A 20,370-nucleotide genomic window follows, 5' to 3' on the forward strand; every position below is an offset into this window, starting at 1 on the left:
AATTAAATTTTTGATTCAATTAAAATTTTTCTTCATGATTAAATATTTTATTTGAAAATAATTATTCATAAAATCATTCAACTGCAAAAAAAAGTTACTGATAATAAATAAAACTCTTTTTAAAGTTTAAACAAACAAACAAAAAAATAGATATGATTGACAAATATCTATCATATAAAAGAATTTTATATTTTTTAGAATGTAAAATTAATTGAAATTAATGTAAAGAAAGTAACAAAATATAGCTGATTGATTGATTGATTGATTGACTGACTTAAGTTAATAAAGTTAAGTTTTGATCAATTAATTTTTAATCAATACTTTTGTTAATTATTATGTAAATTAAGAAAATCAAAACATAGAAATTGACTAATTCATGCGGATTAATTCTGCTTATTTTATCTTTTTTAATTTAATGAGAAATTTAATGTAGACAATATATTCATAAGAAAATCAATTCATTATTTTTATATTTAGTTTACATATTTATTACCCTATAAAAAGCAAATTTAGCCAGATATTTTCCATTCATTTATTCATTTCCTTCATTTTTAATATGTTAGCAAATTTTATCGAAGAATAATTATCACATTTTTAAATCTTGTCAAAAAAATTATTTTCTATTTAATCTAAATAAGATTTTAAATATTTTAAACACTTCTAATTCTTATAAATAATTACAAAGTCTATTTTAAAAAACTTCATCTTGATTTATATTAGTTTGAAATTTCAAACTTTTTCTCAAATTAATTATTATAATTAGCTTTACGATCAATTGAAAATGATTATCTGGAAAGTTACTTAACATTCTAGATATAAATCTGATTAATTATTAATATAATTTTTTATTTACATAATTTTTGATAATAAAAGTAATATTTTTGCCAGAATAATATTGAAGATTTATTTATTTAATTCATATAAAATCTGCAAGGATTACATTCAAATAGCTATTTAACCAATTAATTATAATTAAAAATTGATAAAAAAGCAATAACCATTGTAGGATTAAATTTATAAAGAGGATTGATTTAATGAAGACAGATATTGATAATAAAAAACCTGAAAAAGGAAAGGAAGCTAAGTATGTTAACAACAATTAGACTGAGTAAGAAGATCCCTATTAAAATAAAAAGAATTGGTAACAGGGTTACAATCTAATCAATCGATTATTTATGATGCATCTTCTGAGAATATCAGTAAATGTAAAAAAAGTTCTTTAATCAGGTAGAAATATTGCTCTTTCCAATTTATAAACGCTAAGCGATGACGAACTGTGTGAAACGAATTCTTCTATTTTCATTCAAAACTTAGAAAATGCTTAAAAGAATGGTCCCCTCACAGTAATTATTTAATAAAATTTTTTAATTCTAATGCTAACTTCATATTTATTTCATAAATTAGCCAATGAAAGTGTGGAAATCTTTGATTTCAGTTTTCAAAAAAAAGGGATATGTTGTTTTATTCTTCTCTTTTATTGATACGTCTTTGAAATTGTTCAACTCAGTAGCTTTGAATTTTTGTATTTAAAGTCTGATTGACACCAATTAGAAAATGGCTTATGTTTGGGCAGCTGTTATGATGGCTTCTATGTTCTTTTCAAGTCTTTTTAGATAATACAGTTGGACTTTGGGTTTTAATTTTAACACTCACCTAAGAGCAACTTTTATTGATACAATCTACAGAAAGATTAATAGACTTAGCAATTTTGCAGTAAGATCAGCAAATTTAGGAAAAGTTATAAATATTGTCTCTAGTGATATGAACACAACTGAGTTAAAATTCATTTATTTGTTTTAAATGATTATTGGAATTTACACTCTTTCGATGGCATGTATAATTTTAGCTTTTAGACTAGGGCCTTTAGGTAAATATTTAATTAAATTTTCTACTTTTCTCAAAACACTTTTTCAGCGCTTTAGCTAAATTTTTAATTTATAAAATAGGAATGTTAAGCATAGTTTTCTTAATTTTAATTCTTCCTATTTAATCATTAATTGGAAAGATCGCCTCCAGGTTTACATAAAAGAGGGTCTTGAAGAGCGATGAAAGAATAAAACTTATTAATGAAATCATAGAAGGTATTAGAATAATTAAAATATACGGATGGGAAGAAGCCATGAGAAGGATCATTGAAAGAATTAGATCAGATGAAGTTTCTTTTAATATTAAAGCCTATATTTCTATGTACACAGAAAAAGCCGTATCATCATCCAGTGTTCTGATTTCTTCATGTCTAACTTTTATTATCATTTATTACGAAGGAAGTTATGAATTGAACTACGCTAAGATTTTCTCTTCTATTGAAATGCTTACATATATTAAAGCAAATATAATATCTTTTTGTGGACAAGGATTTGCATACATCTTTGAATTACAAATCTTCTTGAGAAGATTTATTGACATCTATAACATTAAGGACATTTCTTCTCATAAAATTGATTATACTTCCACAAATTATAATTTAATATAACCAAATGAAGTTGCTAAATTTGATTAATTTTATTCTTTTTGGAAGGAACCTTCTATCAAAAACAATCCACCAACAAATAATTAGCTTCAAACTAATTTAAAGACAGAGGAGTAGCCAGCTTTATAAGAATCTGATGCATTATAAATGGAAAGTCTCAATCCTACATTAAGGAATATATCGTTAGCTATTAAAAGTAAAGAATTGCTTGCAGTAGTTGGTAAAGTTGGTTGTGGAAAAACAACTTTCTTACAAGTATTTTTAAATGAAATTCCTTACTTTAAAGGTTATTATTAAATCCAACCTCTAAATGATTAAGGAAAACCATTAAAAATGGCTTATGTGGAGTAAGAACCTTATATCTTTTCGAATACTGTGAGAGAAAATATCTTATTCGGATCTCCTTTTGATTAAGAATGGTATAATTAGGTTGTTAAACATTGCTGTTTGCTTCCAGATTTCGAATAGATGGATTAAGGCGATTTAACTGTGATTGGGGAAAGAGGTGTTAATTTAAGTGGTGGCCAAAAGGCTAGAATATGCTTAGCTAGAGCTGTTTATAGCAAAGCTGATCTGTATTTATTGGATGATCCTTTAAGCGCTGTAGACTCTAAAGTAGCCAAAGATTTATTCTTTTCATGCATCAGAGGAATTTTAAAAGAAAAAACTGTCATATTAGTAACTCACTAAATTCATTTCACAAGAAATTGCGATAGAATAGCCATTCTAGATGAAAGTGGTTCCCTTAAAAATATAGGTTCTTTTGAAGAGCTTCAAGATGATCTCAAGATTTTGACTGCTGGCTAGTTAAAGTTTGAAAATATGGGAGACTCGAGAAAATTATCATAAAAAAGTATTGATCAATAAAGCTAAAAATCATAAAAAAAGGTAAAAGAAGAAGAAGAAAAAAAAGAAGATTCAAGCGATGATGGTGAAGGTTAAATAGATTAAAAAAAAGAGGAAAAACCTAAGTAAGCAAACCAAATAAAACCTGAGAATGTTGAAATTACTTTTTCTACATACACAAGATACTTAAAGCTGATTAATTAAGTAATATGTTTTTTTCCTTTGTGGCTAATCATTTTGTTTGCGAGTGCAGAATGTGCATTCACTACATACAATAGAGCATTGGGGTATTTTGACTCGGTGTCTGATGATAATAAACATAAATTATTTGGTTTTTGGGTAGGTTTTGCATTTTTATATATGACACTGAATGGAATTAAATATATTACACTTTCTGTAGGAATTCAAAAAGGAAACAAGTAATTACATAGCAAGATGCTAGAGTCTCTTGTTAGAGCTCCTGTCTTATTTTTCGACCGAACCTCTAGTGGTAATTTAATGAACAAATTCTCAAACGATATCAGTTTACTAGATAATTTACTTCCTTTTTGTTCTTGTGATTCGTTGGATATTTTTAGTAATTTCTTAAATTTAATGATTACTTGTATAGTCTTCACTCCATATGTAGTTTTTCCTGCTATTGCACAAATCATTTTATTGTCAATCTTCTTTATGTACTCTAAAGAAATCATTATCAAAATTAGACAAATGGATTTAATGCAAAAAACCCCTGTCTTTTCTCATTTTAATTCAACTTTATAAGGCGTCATACCTATCAAAGTCTATGGTTAAAACAACACTTTCTTAAATAAAATGAGTGCTTTGTGCAATAATAGTTAGAGAGCTAATATGTCCTTCTGGCTTTGTAGTAGATTCTTTGGTGGATACATTCAATCTATATCTATCTTGTGCTCAACTGTTGGAGTTTTTATTATAATTGCAATTCCTGGCTAATCTACTAGCTAGTAAGCTTAAGCTATAACTTATTTCATGCTTATGGTTGATGCAATCCAGTGGTGCTTAAGATAAATGATTACAACAGATTCGGTTATGAATTCATTCGAAAGAGTCAACATTCTCATTAACTAAACTCCTGAAGCCTCACTTTATAATGAAAATGATAATAAATACACAAACTAGCTTAACTCAAAGCAATAAATATTGTGGCCTTCCTAAGGTTAAATTGAATTTAAAAATGTAGTTATGAAATACTCAAAAGAGCTTCATCCTGTTTTGAAAGGATTAAATTTTAAAGCTAATTCTGGTGAAAAAATAGGCTGTATAGGAAGAACAGGTGCTGGTAAATCTTCTATTTTATAAGCTTTATTTAGGCTAACAGAGTCTGAAGTAGGATCTTCTATTTTAATAGATGGAGTTGATGTTTCTGAGCTAGGACTGCATAAATTGAGATAAAATATTTCAATTATCCCTTAAATTCCTTTTGTGTTTGGAGGTACTATAAGAAGAAATCTCGATCCTTTGAACGAGTATAAGGATGAATAGATCTGGGAAGCTCTTAGAAATGTAGAATTGGATAAATACATTTTAGAAAAATGTAAAAATGGTATTGAAACTGATATGACTGTAGCCTCAAGTGTATTCTCAGTTGGATAGAAGTAGCTCATTTGCTTAGCCCGTGCATTATTAAAGAGAAATAAAATTTTAGTCCTTGATGAAGCAACAGCAAATGTCGATATGGAGACAGATAATTTAATTTAAAAAACCATAAGAAGCAAATTTTAAGAATGCACAGTATTAACAATAGCCCATAGATTAAACACTATAGCAGACTATGATAAGGTAATAGTCATGAGTGATGGAGTTGTAGCAGAATACGATGCTCCTATTAATCTTTTGTGCAATTCGCTAAACGATGAAGCAATTACCAAGAACACAATATTTGCCCAAATGGTCAAAAATACAGGAAAAAATAATTCAGCGAATATATTTTAGCTAGCCAAGGATAAGTACCTAAATGCAAATTAAGTAAATGAGTGAGTTATTGAATAAATGAATCAAACGTATTATTTTAAATTATTTGAAAATGATATTATTTTATATTGTATATTATTAATGTTTTAATAAACAAAAGAGTATTCTTATTCATATTTACCTCTGAATTTTAATATCTCATTTTATATTTTTTTATTTTTAGAATGATTAAATTAATTTAATGTATTTAACATTTATCTAAAATATTAAAAATATCTATAAAAATTATCTTCACTATTTGCATTTTATTTTTTTATTTTGGTTTACACAATTTTAATAGGAAAGACTTAATTTAAGCCTGAAATTAGCTTAAATAAATTGTAACAATAATTTAAATTAAGAATTATTTTCAATTAAATCAATATAAAAAAATATTTCTACCTCAATATATTAAAAATAATTAAAATGCTACCAAGAAATTTTTTAAAAATATATTTTAAAATTTTATTTAAATAAGAAAAAAAATTTCATTTTTAAAAGCATAAATTTTAAACTAATTTCTCACAACAAATAAAAAATTAAATAAATAATTTCATAATTAAAATATATTTTCTCCTTAATTAATCCCCTCAACTGAACTAATTTTTTTGAAAATGTTTGGGTCATTCTTGTAGTCTGCTTTAATTTTAGACACACTATTTAATTAATTAATAAATAAATATATATAATATAATTTGTATAAATAGGTATGCTATCAATACATCAAACAATAATAATCAATAAAAATAAAATAGATTTATGTTATGAATATTTTAAATTAAAATTGAATATTAAGAATAAATTAAAATGTTTATTGTTATTAAATTTTAATTCAATCAATTTATGTTACAAATACATCATTTAATTAATTAATAGAAAGTACTTTTACAAATTTTTATAAATTTTATATGACTTAAAAATTAAATTTACATTTTTGAATCATTATAATTTTTTCTTCAATAATGATAATAAAATGTATGCAATTATTGAGTAACCTAAACATAATCCAATCAAACACCCAATACTTTCCCATTTATCTAAATTGAAATTTAATTGTTTTATAGGATCTTAGGGATAGTTTTAACCTTCATAAGTGTACTCATTTTAAGCAAGTGCACTAAAGGAATATTTATAAGGAGAAAGGTACGAAATCCAACCTATCCAAGAAGCATAATCACCAGAGTTTTTGTAATATCCCCCGAAAAGCATAGTAGGTACTGTAATAGCTGGAGATATAGCAACTGCAATATGAGCATTTTTAAATGCACACCCACCTAAGTAACCGAGTGCTATTCCTGATAAGCCTTAAAGAGCGCTAGTGAACATAAAAAAGAGTACTTTTCCTGGACTATCAGTATTTAATCCAACCATCCAGTAAACAACTATACTTGATAAGATAGGTGATATTATGCAAGGTAATATGTCAACAATATATTTTCCTAAAAAATAAGGTCCTACTGTATACAACTATGAGTTTTCTTCTCTCAAAAACACAGCTCTCTCAGAAGGAAAGGTAAGGATACATGGTTTTAATGCCATCATGAAGGCTCCTATAACTTAGAAATACAATAATCCATTTTTACTATCAATATCTCTTTAAGTAGGATTATCTGTTGGACCAGGAGTTTACCAATATATAAGACCTATAAAAAACGATATAACAACACTCTATATTACCCGTGCTGCTAAGAGAATTGGATTTCTTTTTAGAATCTTTACTTATCGTAAAGCTATTTGTGTTGTTTAGTAAAACATATTCGTTCTAAAATTTGTTTTAATTGAATCCACTTACATTTCCTCTTCAATAGAATTTTTAATATTTGCTTCTACATTTTCCTTCAAATTTGAAGCATATTGTAAAAAGTAGAAATCATAATTTTTAACATTAATTTCTCTCTCAGGAGTCATTATTGACATTAAGAAATCTTTAATTTAATTTATTTAATTTTTAAAATAATAAATGGTTATTTATTTATTTACCTGCTGGATTAGAATAAACAGGACATTTGAATCCGATGCTTGAAAAATAATTTAGTACATTCATTCCTCCAGTGCCTTAGTAGATAAACTGTCCTTCAACCATTAGCATAACATTATCAAACATATTCCAAATATCAGAAGAGGGTTAATGAATTGTAAACACGACTGTTTTATTTTAGTTATGAGCATACTTTCTCAAGAAATCAATAATACAATAAGCTGTAAAGCTATCTAAACCTGAAGTAGGTTCATCTAAGAATAAGCATTATGGATCGCTTATTAGTTCATAACCTATTGATGTCCTCTTTTTTTCTCCTCCAGAAATACCTAATGAAAAATTTCATTTTAAGTTTATTTGAAATATAAAAATAAATTTACTTACCTTTAATAAAATTACCGCCAATGAAGGTATTCTGACATCTCTCAAGCTTCAAAATTTTAATGATTTCTTCAACTTTTTAAGTTTTTTATTATTAATTGCCGACAGTTTTTAGGTTGACAGCAAACTATAGACACTCTTTAACAGTTAACGCTTCAAGTAATATGTCGTCTTACATAACATAGGATGCAAATTATGTAAATTAATTTGAGGTATAGGGTAAATTGTTGGCCAATACTTTACCTGATAAAATTTAATCAGGTTTATTTTAAATTCTCTAGCAAAGAATATTGAGCAAAGTTGTCTTTCCAGCTCCTGATGTTCCTTTTGATTTAATTAAAAAAATGTTTTTAAATATCTAAGAATTTTATTTATATACCTAAAATAGCATTTATTTGGCTATTTTTACAAATTCCTGAAACTCCTTTTAAGATTTATCTTGTATGTTTTTTATTTTTCACTGAATAGTCAATGTTTTTGAAGACAATATCAACTGCTTGTCTTTTAGTATTATTAATGAGGTTATCTGACATTTATAACAATTGATTTACTTATAGCTTCTATTATTTAAAGTAGTTTAATTCTAATAAAATATTGTAAAGAATTAAGCATTTTTTTACTTTTAATAAAGAAATGGATAATTATTTATGTAATTATTTAGAAAATATTAATAAATTCTGATGAATTTACATTAATTTAAAAATTAAAAACTTAATTCTTTCTAGAAATTTAGAATATTTTGATAAATATGCAAGTTTATTTCTGACTAATTTAATTTAATCAAAACAAATTATATTAAAGAAATAAATAAATTCTTTTTTTCATTAATCATAAAAAATTAAGAAAATATTTGGTATTACTAAATTAAGATAAAAAATGCTGAATTATTTGTTAATTATCAAAGACTAATGATTGATAAATAAATTTATTTTATTATTTTTTATTAACAAATCTATTGTGAAATAAATTTAAAGTATATTCTTAGAATACTAATTGTTCCTTAAAATTTCCAAATTTAAATATAAATCAATTAATCAAAATTTATCAGATTTTTAATCAATTACAAAAATAAAAAAAATATTCTCTCAACTATTAATAAAGAATATTTTTAAAAGCCTAAATATGTAATTTTAGATCAAAAGAAATTTATTTATTTAACGACATCAAAAAAATCAAAAGTAATTTTTATTCATTTATCAAAAATATTTAAATAAAAATATTTTCAAAGCTTAAGGTAAAATTGTTACTAAAGATAAAAAAAAGGAAAGAAATTTTGATAATCATTAATTAGTATTAATTCCATTAATTGTTTTTATATTTTATATTTCTGGTAATTATTGCACAACTTCAATTTAGCCCTCATTAATATTATTATTATTATTCTTAATATCTTCACCTAACTTAATTTTATCATCTATCTAGATTACATAATTTACTATTTTTTATGCAGAAAAAGCATTTTCGTCAGGAACTACTAATGATTAGGATTATCCTATGGATTATATCAACTCCAATTTTTAGTCAGATGATAAAACTTATGGAATTATTGGTCTAATATTTTTGAGATCATTTTATTTTGATGTGTTATAAATGCTCTTCTTGTGAATTACATTTCTTGAGTTGAAGTTCAGTTTAGGTTTTGCTTTTTCTGAATCTTTTGATTTTTTAAGTTTTATCGAAACATCGTTTGATGATTACGAAGATTATTAATTATTCACAAAGAGATTAGCAAATGAGCTTGTTATCTTTTGGTCTTTTTATAAGCAATAAAGAGTTAATTTTTGGTAACCAACTCTTTTTATTGCTGCTTAAAGTTTTTTCCATCCTTTATGAGACAAATACAAATTTTCTGTGAGCTAAAAATATTTTTATAGATATGGCACTCTATTAATTAAAGATTAAATGCATGGGTAGATTAGTGTTTTTTAATTGTACTAGATTTTTTCTTTAATAAGCATGAATATGAAATACATCAAGAAGAAAGCATTCAAAATAATAACTAAATAAAATGAAGATTGTTATATATTGATGTTATTCGAATTCATGTTGATCATTCCCAATTAAAAACAAAGAAGCAAGGTAAAGCTGGCAGCATAATCAATTTAATTTAAAAAAAGTCTTTTATAAGGTTATTAAATGTATAATTACCTAATATAAAATGCCATAATAAAGCTCAATAAAGCACCTTTTGTTGTTTAATTTTCATTATATATGCTTAAACCTATATATATTAATCCTTTCTATGAGAATTTTACTATTTCCCAGTAATAGCATGAATGTTTATATTCTGAAAAGAAAAATTTTTATCTCAAATAAAATGAAATCTTAAAAAGATTATTTTTATTTGTCTTTAATTCAAAATAAATATATGCAGGTATAATTATAAGCATTAAAATAAGCAAAGGTACTGCAATAGGAAATCCAAAAAATAAATGTTATTTTGAATAGCAATGAAATTAATTATCAGAATAAATATATTTCTTAGTGCCAATTCTCTCACAAGATAGTATGTTAATGGATTATTACACAAGACTTGGGAATACCATATAATACAAGTAGTACATTGAAGTCCTAATAAATCTTTTTTATAAGATTAATAAAATTTCAATATAATAAATAATATAAAACTAATTCAAATAATTTCTAAAAGTAAAATAAAGATTAAGAAATTTTTGCTATTTTTTATAAATAAATTAAAAAATTTGCAAGTGCTTATTAATTTATAACTAAATTACCTATATATTGTATCCTTTTTTGTGGTAGACTTTTTAAATGTAAAGTAAGTAAATGAATAAATAATTATAAATGAGAAGATTGCATATATAAGAACATTAATTATTATCCATATCAGTCTTATGTAAACTATTTCAAGTTTATGAATCCATCCCAGTTAAATAAATAAACAATCTATCAAGTAAAAACTAATTTAAAGAGGATTTCCTAAAAAGTTAACTAATACTAATATGCCATAAGAAAATTTGAAATTAAAATAAGCAAGAGTAGATAAAATTTGTACATAGCTAATTAAAAATTTGATTATGTTACTAAATCTAATATTTTCACATAAGAGTCCTATATTAATTATACCAGCTTTCTTTAAATAGTATGCTTATAATATTGCTTAGGCTTCTATAGTTACTTGATAAGCCAAGTAAGTAAAAAATAAGGGAAATAAAATGATAAATAGGCAAACAAAAACATAATAAGAGATCTATTCTTTCCCGCATTCTTTACATTCATAAATTCCATACCTTGTATAGCTATAACCTTTCCATACTTACCCAGTATAATCGCAGCTTTCACAGCGAGGGCCATATCCTCCTTAACTACAACCGTTTTTCCTATAAAATAAAATAAAATTAATAAATTTTCATAAATGTGAATGTAAAAGTTAATATTTACAATTCAGGTTAACATTTATCTGGATTATTGAAGCAAAAATAAATGTTCGTAGTGTTTGGCTCAATCCAATAATTTTCAAATATTTCAATAACATTCTTATAGCACTTTTTTGCGTTATCAGGACAAACTAAGCATTTGTTTTCAAAAGAAGTAGGTTATATCAGAGAATACATATTGTCTTTACACTCAAGGCATTCAAAGACATCTTAATTAAATGGATTAAAAATCTCACCAATAACGCATTCTCTAAAAAATATATTGATCAGCAGCTCATTTTATTTGAATTTACTTCCTTCATCCTCTGGATAATTTATCATTGTTTTTACTTTAAGTTTCCCATAAGATTTAGGTTTTAATAAGTAGTTTTAGTTAGTTTTTATATATTAATATCCATAGATATCTTAAACAATCTCTCCTTTAACTTCAGTCTCTGTTTTTACTCTATTTATCCAAATGCTTTCTGAAGACATATAAAGTGTCGTGTATTAATTTAATTCTCTTTGAATTGGTTGATATTTGTTATTTTTTAAACTTATTTCTTGAGAAGTGTATTTTAGTTTCTAGTTTTACTCATCGACCCAATAAAATTTAATCTAAATAAATAAATTATGTATTATTTTTAATATAAAAAAATGTTTTTAAATTTTTTTTAGTTTAATATTTTATAAGTTATTATTTGTAATTAATTATTTAATTAATAGAAAAATAGAAATTTAAATAAATAAAAATTATTGAAATAAATTGTATACTTCTTATTGAGTTGAGGAGATACTTGAAACAACATTTTGCAGGGTGTTATTAGGTTTGGAATCTTTTACTATAAGCTTAGTTGGATAGTTAGTATAGTCCTAGCCAAAATAAATAGCTCTATTATGTTTTAAACATCCTTCTACAGATAAAACTTAATCAATATTTTGTCTGAAATAGCGTATGCCACCACCTATAGCAGCAAAGTTGTATTGTATTAGAGTTTTTTATTTTAAGTCAGTCAAACTATCTTCTATTTTTATAATAGAATCTGTAGAAAAAATAGCTCCTCCAGAGAAAGTAGCATTATTGTATTATATTAATGTATTTGTTAAAGTAAGAGAAGACGAATATAAGTAAATAGCTCCTCCATTTAAACCTGCTGAATTGTTAAAAAGCTTTACATTTTACAGCTTTAGAGCTACTTCGAAAACTTGAATTGCTGTACCATTGCTATTGATGCTCTATAGACTTTGAATCTAAGAATCAATGATAGTTGCAGAGCTTTTAGATACCAGAGTTGGATCATCTTAATTATTGTAAATCAATATTGCAGAGTTTTTAATTTTAACTAGGGTTTATTCTTTTTTATTGCGTTTATTTATAACGTAAGGATAGACTTAAATATTTTATAATAAAGAATTGAAGCATTTTATAATACCAAAAATTTGATTCAATTAGTTATTCTCTTAGACTGTGAAATTTTCAATCACCAAGTTTTAATTTTTAAAAAAATAGAATAAAAAATTAATCAAATTTGCTTTAATAATGTTAACATTTTTAACATTTGTTTGTTTGGTATTTAACAATCGAATTATTGATTAGAAGCAGGATGTGGAATAAATATTTAAAGTATCAATTGTGACAGATTCAGCATCTATTATTAAAAAATCGGTTTAATAGCATATACTCTATTATATTTGAGATAATTGATTGATTGTTACATTAACTATTTAGACATCTAATTATGTTGACTCAAACTACTCATTTATATTTGAATTACTAGTGGAAATAAAATTTATAGTTTTATTTAAGTGTAAAAACATAGACACATTACTTTCTTCTAATAAAATATTTTTTATAGAGAGCTACTTTTAAATAAAAACTAATCTGAAAACACTACTAAAGTTTTCTATGTTAACTGGCAAATGAGCGTAAAAATTTAGCATTTATTGATCTTATGATATAATTTCTCCTCTCTCATTTATGTTAATTTAAGTACCTGGATCACTTTGAGAGGGAGCATTTCCTTTTTTATCACTAAAATCTTCTTCCTCTTCGTTAAATTGGGAATTTAGATTTTAGAAAATTAAGTTTTCTAAATAGACTTCTTCAACATATTGTAAAAAGAATAGATCTATATTAGCGTTAACGCCTGTAAAATTGATATTTGAAATTGTTACATTAGGAGTTTATTAAATAGTTATCCATCCAAAACTTAAGTAAAGAGAGAATTGAGGAAATATATATGATTGAGAAGAATCGTCAAATACATTTAAGTAGCTGATATCCACTTGTTATGAGTTGATAATACTCAAAAATTATTTACTTAACATTGTTGAATGCACTGTTAAATTCTTGATTGATAAGCTAGATACATTATAGAATTGAAGCTAAATTTACAAAGAAGGATTATCATATGGGACAAATATGTCTTTAAGAATTACTGATTCACAATTAAAAATATTTAAGCTTTATCTCAACTCAACATTTTCCAAATGAATGAATTTAAATTATTCTAAGCTATTTGGAGTTATAAAAGGAGAATCAATTGTTTCTTATTTATTTTTATCAGACTCTTTTGTATTTTCTTCACTCTAAATTAATCTAAAAAATCCTTTATTGGCTTCAATTTTTCCATTCATTATTTTAAGTTTGTTTATTACTGAGCTCTTTATATTTAAGGGAAAAAGCAACACAGCAGTGTCACTTAAATCATATATAAAATATGATGCTAGTTTTGTTTTTAGCTTCAGAGAATTTGGGATAAATAATTCATTAAGATCATCTTTATTATCATCTGACTTATCTAAACTAAGATTATTTTCTTTTGAAGGAAATTTAAAATTGATTTGGTTGTATAATCCATCGTTTTGAGAGTAAATTGTGTCATATTAAATAATTTAATAGTCTTTCTTTTGGTGGATTATAAATTTGCCTCTGCAAGTATTCTGAGATTATTTTTGGTCATTTTATAATATATTTTTCAGAAAAGATACTTTTTAATCCTTCAGTTCAGTTTTTAATAAAGAACCCTTTTCTTATTTAGTTTAGTGATTAAAAATTAGCTATTTAGTTAAATCTACTAAATTGTTATAATCTGCTCCTACAATTCTAATAAAAACAGCTTCTTCTTGTGTGAAAGTTTATATTTCCAAAATTTAGAGATACAAGTTGGTTTATTCATAAAAAGGAACAGCTAATTTGCGTTGGAAAAACTATTTTTAACTGTAATATTCAGAATTGTCTCCTTAGTTGCTTTAGTAGCTGCTGTTGATAGAAGATGAAGAACTATATGATGATGATCCACTTATACGGTTGACTGATTTGCTTATGATATCAATTTCATTTGGATTATCATCTGTTATTATTTAATAAATGTACATCCTATTTATGTCTGATATAACAAAGTATTCTTCTAATACATAGAAAACTTACTAAATGTTAAAGAAATCTTTATTTGTTATGTAATACATTAAAGTAAAGGACTTATACACTTCAAAGATGTAAATATTTGAAGCACTCAAAACAGCAAGCAAATTTTTATTTAACTTTTATAGCTTTACATGGCTACGTGCTTACAGTGGAAGCTAGGCTACGATTATATTATTCTAATATTATTTAATGAGTAAATCTTGATATTAGATTATATAGATGTAGTATTTATCTGCAAAATATATCTATTAAGTTAAATTATCTTCTGTTATTACTTAAATGCCATCGTCAATATTATTTTTAGACCATATTAACTCACATTAAAAATTATAAACGTTTAAAATGTTTTTTATCCATAAAAAGATGTATTCAATGACTTATGCATTATTTTCTGTCTTAACAATTTAAATACCTTTAACTTGGCCAAAGAACTCTGAGGGAAGTTTTAATAAGCAGGGAGAATCATCTATGGAATTTTGAGCAATTAAATTATAATTTATATCAATAAGAGCATATTTTACATTTGGCTTTATGTCGATCAATAAGAAATTTTAGAAGTTAAATTGTGATAAATTAATTAATTAATTTTTAAATTCTAAAATATCATTATCTATTGTTAAATAATATAATTCTTTATCTTTAAATGCATAAATATAAACCAAGTCGTCTTATCCATCAGCATATATTTCTTAATACTCGTAAAGGTTTAAAGTTTTTAGATATTTATTTCTACGGTATAAATAAAACTCTCTATCAAATTTGATAACAGCTACAGAATTTGAGCTGCTTTTATTCAAATAAACTAAATATTACATTTTCCTAATCTTTAAAGCTTGCAAATTCTAAGTTTCAACCATATTTGGGAGCTTTAGAATCGTGTAATACTACTCGTATATATTATAAACACAAAGACTATTTAGATTTAAATTTATAAATATCAAATCTTATTCTTAGAAATTCTAAACCTAAGCTTATTATTTTACTTAATTTTCGCCTTTTTGAGAAGAAGTTCTTTACTGCTAACTCTTTTAAAAATAATAATTCTAAAAGTTTAATTTATTTTCAAAAGAAAACCTTTCGAGTACAAATGGGAAAATTTAAGAGAGATCTAAAACTTGAAGGTATTTTTCTATGGATTGCTAATGAATAAACGCTAAGTCTAGTGAAGGTGAGTAATGGAATTTACTTTCTTAAAAAATGTAGTAAAAGTCTGATTTGCTTGTTGAAATAAGAATATTTCCTATTACTACAATTTGTTTATCTTCAATAATTGCTACATTCGTTTAGTTAATAAATAAATCGATATTGATTCTCTCTAAGTCAGTATTAAGAGTGATATCTTTGAGAATGCTCTAATTTTCATACTCAATTATTGTAATTTTAAAGTTATTGCTAGAACTTAGCTGTTCATAAGTAACAAGGAATGAGTTACTACATGCCCTTGGAACGCTCTTCTTTACTTTAAAAACGAAAAAGGGTTGTTAATTCTCGCTAAAAGGGTAATCATACCCAACAATAGAGTTTTCGTATCTTAAAAATAGTTTTTAATACTGCCAACAATAAAAGTAGAAGCCATTTGTATTAAAAGATTCTGAATCAAATTCATAAAATAGTTTTATTGGAGTTAAATTCTGATAAGAGACTATCTAAACATACTATTGGTCATTCAGCTACGTTAAACCAATAATAAAATCTCTCTCTAAATTAAGAAAGCCATCTTTCTGATTTAAAAAGAAGAGAGATGAATCCTTAGATAAATTAGAATTCTATTACTGGATAGATTTTTATTTTTCATAAAAATAAATTTTAAGTCTAAATATATAATATAGATGAGTCTTATTTTCCATAATCTAAATCTTTGTTTATTATTTGTTATTGTAAATTAGCAATTCTGGTTAATTAAAAAACTTATTCTACAAAAAATCATAGATACCATACAAATTTAGGAATACGTAAGGATCAATTTATGAGAAATATGCAAATTTATCTACCTTTTAAGGATATTCCATTTTAAAGCTGTAAATATAATCAGGAGATTTGTAGTCTGCCTTAGCAGTGCCTTCAAATTTTTTTGTTTAACTAACAATTATATCATATAAACTATAAACGAGTATATTCATGTCATCACAAATAAGAAGAGTATCATAAGTACTTATTATCTGAAAAGTAAATAAACTACATTCAACTTTTATTTTGTAAGAAAAAATAACTTGCTTTTCAGGATATTAAATTAAATCTATTCTTTTATTATCTAATGGTTTTTTATCAGAATTCAAATATGCCTCTAAACCTATTACATGCCACTTATCTGAATACATTGTATTTTGATAATAATCATCTAAATATATTCTGTCTGTAGAGAGTTGCTTAATAATATTTGGGATCTACCATCTTTTATATAGAAGCTAATATTTATCAATTTTACCAGAATAATAACATTAGAAGCTGCATAAAATGCTTATCTATTCCTTAATGTTGATTTGATTCATGAACTAAAGTTAATTTTAAGAAAATTGACCTTCCACGATTTATAACTTCTCAGCTTCTTAAAGCTAAAGTATCCTTTTTTTACCAATTAATTTGATTTTTTTGCTACTAAATACTTTATAAGTAACTATTGTATTTTAATAAATTTCGAGTTTACCTATTTTTTAAAAATAACATCAATTACTAAAATAAATTAACATATAATTTAGCTTCTTCATTTTGAAAGATTCTATCATTAAAATTTTGATTGATAAAATTAAAATATTTTTACATAATCTTTTGCTAAATTTTATTATTGGTGATAATAAATGATAATTCATAGTAAATATTTAGTATATTAAAAAAAAAATAAATATTACTAAAATAATACTCAGAGGAAATAATTTAAAAGAAAGTGCCTTAATTATAAGAGCTTTATGGAAAAAGCAAAAACGAGCATTGATAATTTTGTAAGTAGGGAGTAAATTATTTGTCATCCTATGTAACTAGAGGTATTATTTCTTCTCCCACATGAGATATTGGATTAGAAAGTAAATTAATAAAGTGAAATATGAATCTACTTTCTCTTAATTCTTATATAAGCATCCAAGTCTATTTTTATTCGATTTGGTATTTATATATTTTGCCTGTAATTTTATTTTCATCTTATTAAAGTTCATTAAAAGATACTCTTTCTACATCAAATTTAATAAACTTTCCTGGCGATATTATTAGAATTGTTGTTGTGTCTAAAAATTCAAAATAAAAATCTGCTATCTAAACACCTACTTGCTGATTCAATTCTAGGCTAGTTTTATCGAATATTTGAATGAAGCTCTAATTATTGTTTTTATTTATTATAGATATAGCAATGTATTTATTATTGTCTTTTATCTGTTTATAGTTTTACAGCGAGCAAGAAATTAACTTACTTTTTGAATTATTTATTAAATAAAAGTATAGGCAAAGACTAGATTCTTTTTTCTCTTTAGCTAAAAATAATTAATCAGATATAATTTATTCTACTGAGAAGTAAACTTCATAGTTTGGGTTGATTATAAAGTTAAAATATTCTATAGTTAAAACTAAGTGCTATTTCTAGCTATTTAATAGACCAAATATTTTAATTAGCCTACTATCAGAGTTTATAAATATTTAAAAATTTTATCTAACAATTTAAAGTCTATTTATTACGTCGTCTCCCTAAAACTCCTTTTAAAATAGAGCTTAACCATTGTAAATCATAAAAATTACTAAATTTCCTTTAGTGCTAATAGCAGCATTTATTAAGATACGCCTTTATTCATCAATTCCAACTGCTCCATACTCTTCTATCTCTTCATTAAATATTTCTATACTATTTTCATTACAAAAGTTAAATAGATATGCTTCTTAATTATTTTCAAGGAATATTCTAGCATTATTATCATAACTAACTATTAGAAAATTTGAATCTCCATCTTTATTTTTAAAATTAACTTTAAGAACTCTGAAAATAAATTTGAAAAAATAAAATTCTAAAACTTAAAAAATAAAAATTTTTTACATATTTAAATATCACTTTAATAGTAGAAAATGCTCTTGATAGGCTTTTTGAAATCAGATTTAATATATTTTAGATTGAAATTTTAGTCAAAAACTTAGAGTTAAAAAGAATCCTTAATTGCCACATAAATATCATTATTAAATTCAGAAACGATATAGTATTCGTTGCTTTATATTTAAATTGTGTATAAAACTAAATTTTGATAATTATTTAGGCAGTTCAGATTGCTTAAACAATTTTAAATCAAATCTTTAATTCTTAAAAAGTATATCTTAGATGAGTATATAATTGATAAAATGTTATTTTATTCCAATACATAGCCATAATTACTAGGAGCAACTATATGAACCATAGAATTATTTTCTGAGTCAAAAATATTCACACTTAACCCATTCAAAACAACAAATTATTTATCTTGGTTTCCTTTATTTAATGGATAAGAATAGCTTTTAATCCAATCTACTTGCATTTACTCTCCTATATCTAACTAGCTAAGCGGCTCACTTTCATCCATAAAAGTAGAGTATATGGTAATTTTTAATAGAGATATAACAATTAATTTATTTGATTCAGGAATGATAAAGTATTCAAATATTTTCTAACCGATTTTATATTGAAACTTTACAGTATTCACATCCTTCAAATTAAACACCAAAACTTATTTATTTTAATAAATTAACAATAAAATCAATTAAATAAAATTAAAATATTAAATTAATAGATGACTATTTTTTATTTAGTCATCTTAAAAAGTTATAAATTGAATTTGTGATTTTCTTTTACAAATATTTTTTTATTTAAAATAGGGAAAATGTTTATTTGTTACTGTCTTAAAGAGATGCAGATGATGTTATAAGCCAATTGTATTCATATTGAAAATTTGAATTGTCACCAATAATCTAAGTAAACTAATTATTTTAGACCCATACTGGAACTTGAATGGTCTCTTCTAATGTATAGTATGCATTGTGATATATTAATATAGTATTACTGTAAACTATGTAAATGTAGTTATTGAAACCAATAACTGTTTAAATATCTTAATCGCTGTTTAGACTTTATAGATAGAATTAATAAGTAAATCTATCTTTTGTGAATACATAAACTTCCTTTTTTGTGTAGAAATATAAGTAATACCTTTCTATGAGTATTTTGATTCCATCTATTATTAATTAGAAAAAGTTAATTTTATAGAACTAACAAAAAGAGCGAACGAGTGAGTGAGTGAATAAATCAAATTAATTTTGCTTTTCTAAATTTACTATATAAAGCATTACCTTCATCTTTATTAAAGCAGTTCGAATTGAGCTCTCCAATATAATTTTCTTAAGAACATATCTTAGGATATGTACAAATATGCTATTCCTCATTTTACTCAAGATCTTCTGGACATTTTTAAACTTCTACTATTTCATTTTAATTAAAATTAAAATAAGCGTAGCTAGATTCATCGTTTAAACTAAAAGTGCATTCTGTTTTAGACTATGATAGCAAGAAACCTTTTTCGCAAGTTTTACATTTAGTGTTGCTTAGACATTCTAAGCAAAAAGGTATATTGCATGTAACACAAATATATCTTTAATCGTCTTTAAAATAACCAGATGGGCAATTATCAAAGCATTCTTATTGATGCATATATCCATAACATTTAAAGCAGTCTGTTTTACCATCTCCAAAGCAAGAAACGCAACTAGAATCACATTTTTAACAGACTCCTTTACCATGATAAAATTCATCAAATTTACAAATTTAGCATAAAAACCCATTCAAGATGAAGAAAATTAGTATAAAAGATTTTAAAACACTATTTAACTTTAACATTACTTTGATTAAAGATAGATTATTTTTTATTAACTAAGTATTCCTTTCTTCAAAATAATTAATTAATTAATTTAACTTCTAAAGATC

At 24.3% G+C, this 20,370-nt stretch overlaps 4 protein-coding genes across 4 annotated transcripts; 1 reads left to right on the forward strand and 3 right to left on the reverse strand. All coding sequences in view use genetic code 6, as the record gives it.

Annotated features, from left to right (window-relative positions):
* Positions 1 to 1,034: 1,034 nt before the first annotated feature.
* Positions 1,035 to 5,314, forward strand: TTHERM_00561590 (ABC transporter C family protein; the record flags this gene model as incomplete). The annotated part of the gene is made up of 3 exons (XM_001010212.2): positions 1,035 to 1,343; positions 1,405 to 1,867; positions 1,947 to 5,314. 3 exons carry the CDS (start codon positions 1,035 to 1,037, stop codon positions 5,312 to 5,314), a joined length of 4,140 nt encoding a protein of 1,379 aa, XP_001010212.2.
* Positions 5,315 to 6,226: 912 nt separating this feature from the next.
* TTHERM_000561598 (ABC-2 family transporter protein) lies at positions 6,227 to 8,179 on the reverse strand (the record flags this gene model as incomplete). Its single annotated transcript, XM_012796134.1, has 4 exons — positions 6,227 to 7,212; positions 7,268 to 7,594; positions 7,650 to 7,970; positions 8,026 to 8,179. 4 exons carry the CDS (start codon positions 8,177 to 8,179, stop codon positions 6,227 to 6,229), a joined length of 1,788 nt encoding a protein of 595 aa, XP_012651588.1.
* Positions 8,180 to 8,926: 747 nt separating this feature from the next.
* Positions 8,927 to 9,700, reverse strand: TTHERM_000561599 (ABC transporter family protein, putative; the record flags this gene model as incomplete). Its single annotated transcript, XM_012796135.1, has 1 exon — positions 8,927 to 9,700. One exon carries the CDS (start codon positions 9,698 to 9,700, stop codon positions 8,927 to 8,929), a length of 774 nt encoding a protein of 257 aa, XP_012651589.1.
* Positions 9,701 to 10,142: 442 nt separating this feature from the next.
* On the reverse strand, positions 10,143 to 20,097 carry TTHERM_00561600 (ABC transporter family protein; the record flags this gene model as incomplete). The annotated part of the gene is made up of 10 exons (XM_001010213.2): positions 10,143 to 10,226; positions 10,382 to 10,410; positions 10,692 to 10,987; positions 11,049 to 11,641; positions 11,798 to 17,094; positions 17,297 to 17,753; positions 18,111 to 18,376; positions 18,463 to 19,119; positions 19,289 to 19,624; positions 19,740 to 20,097. 10 exons carry the CDS (start codon positions 20,095 to 20,097, stop codon positions 10,143 to 10,145), a joined length of 8,373 nt encoding a protein of 2,790 aa, XP_001010213.2.
* Positions 20,098 to 20,370: the final 273 nt, after the last annotated feature.

Source organism: Tetrahymena thermophila (genome assembly GCF_000189635.1).
Source record: "Tetrahymena thermophila SB210 genomic scaffold scf_8254763, whole genome shotgun sequence".
Classification (NCBI taxonomy): domain Eukaryota; phylum Ciliophora; class Oligohymenophorea; order Hymenostomatida; family Tetrahymenidae; genus Tetrahymena; species Tetrahymena thermophila.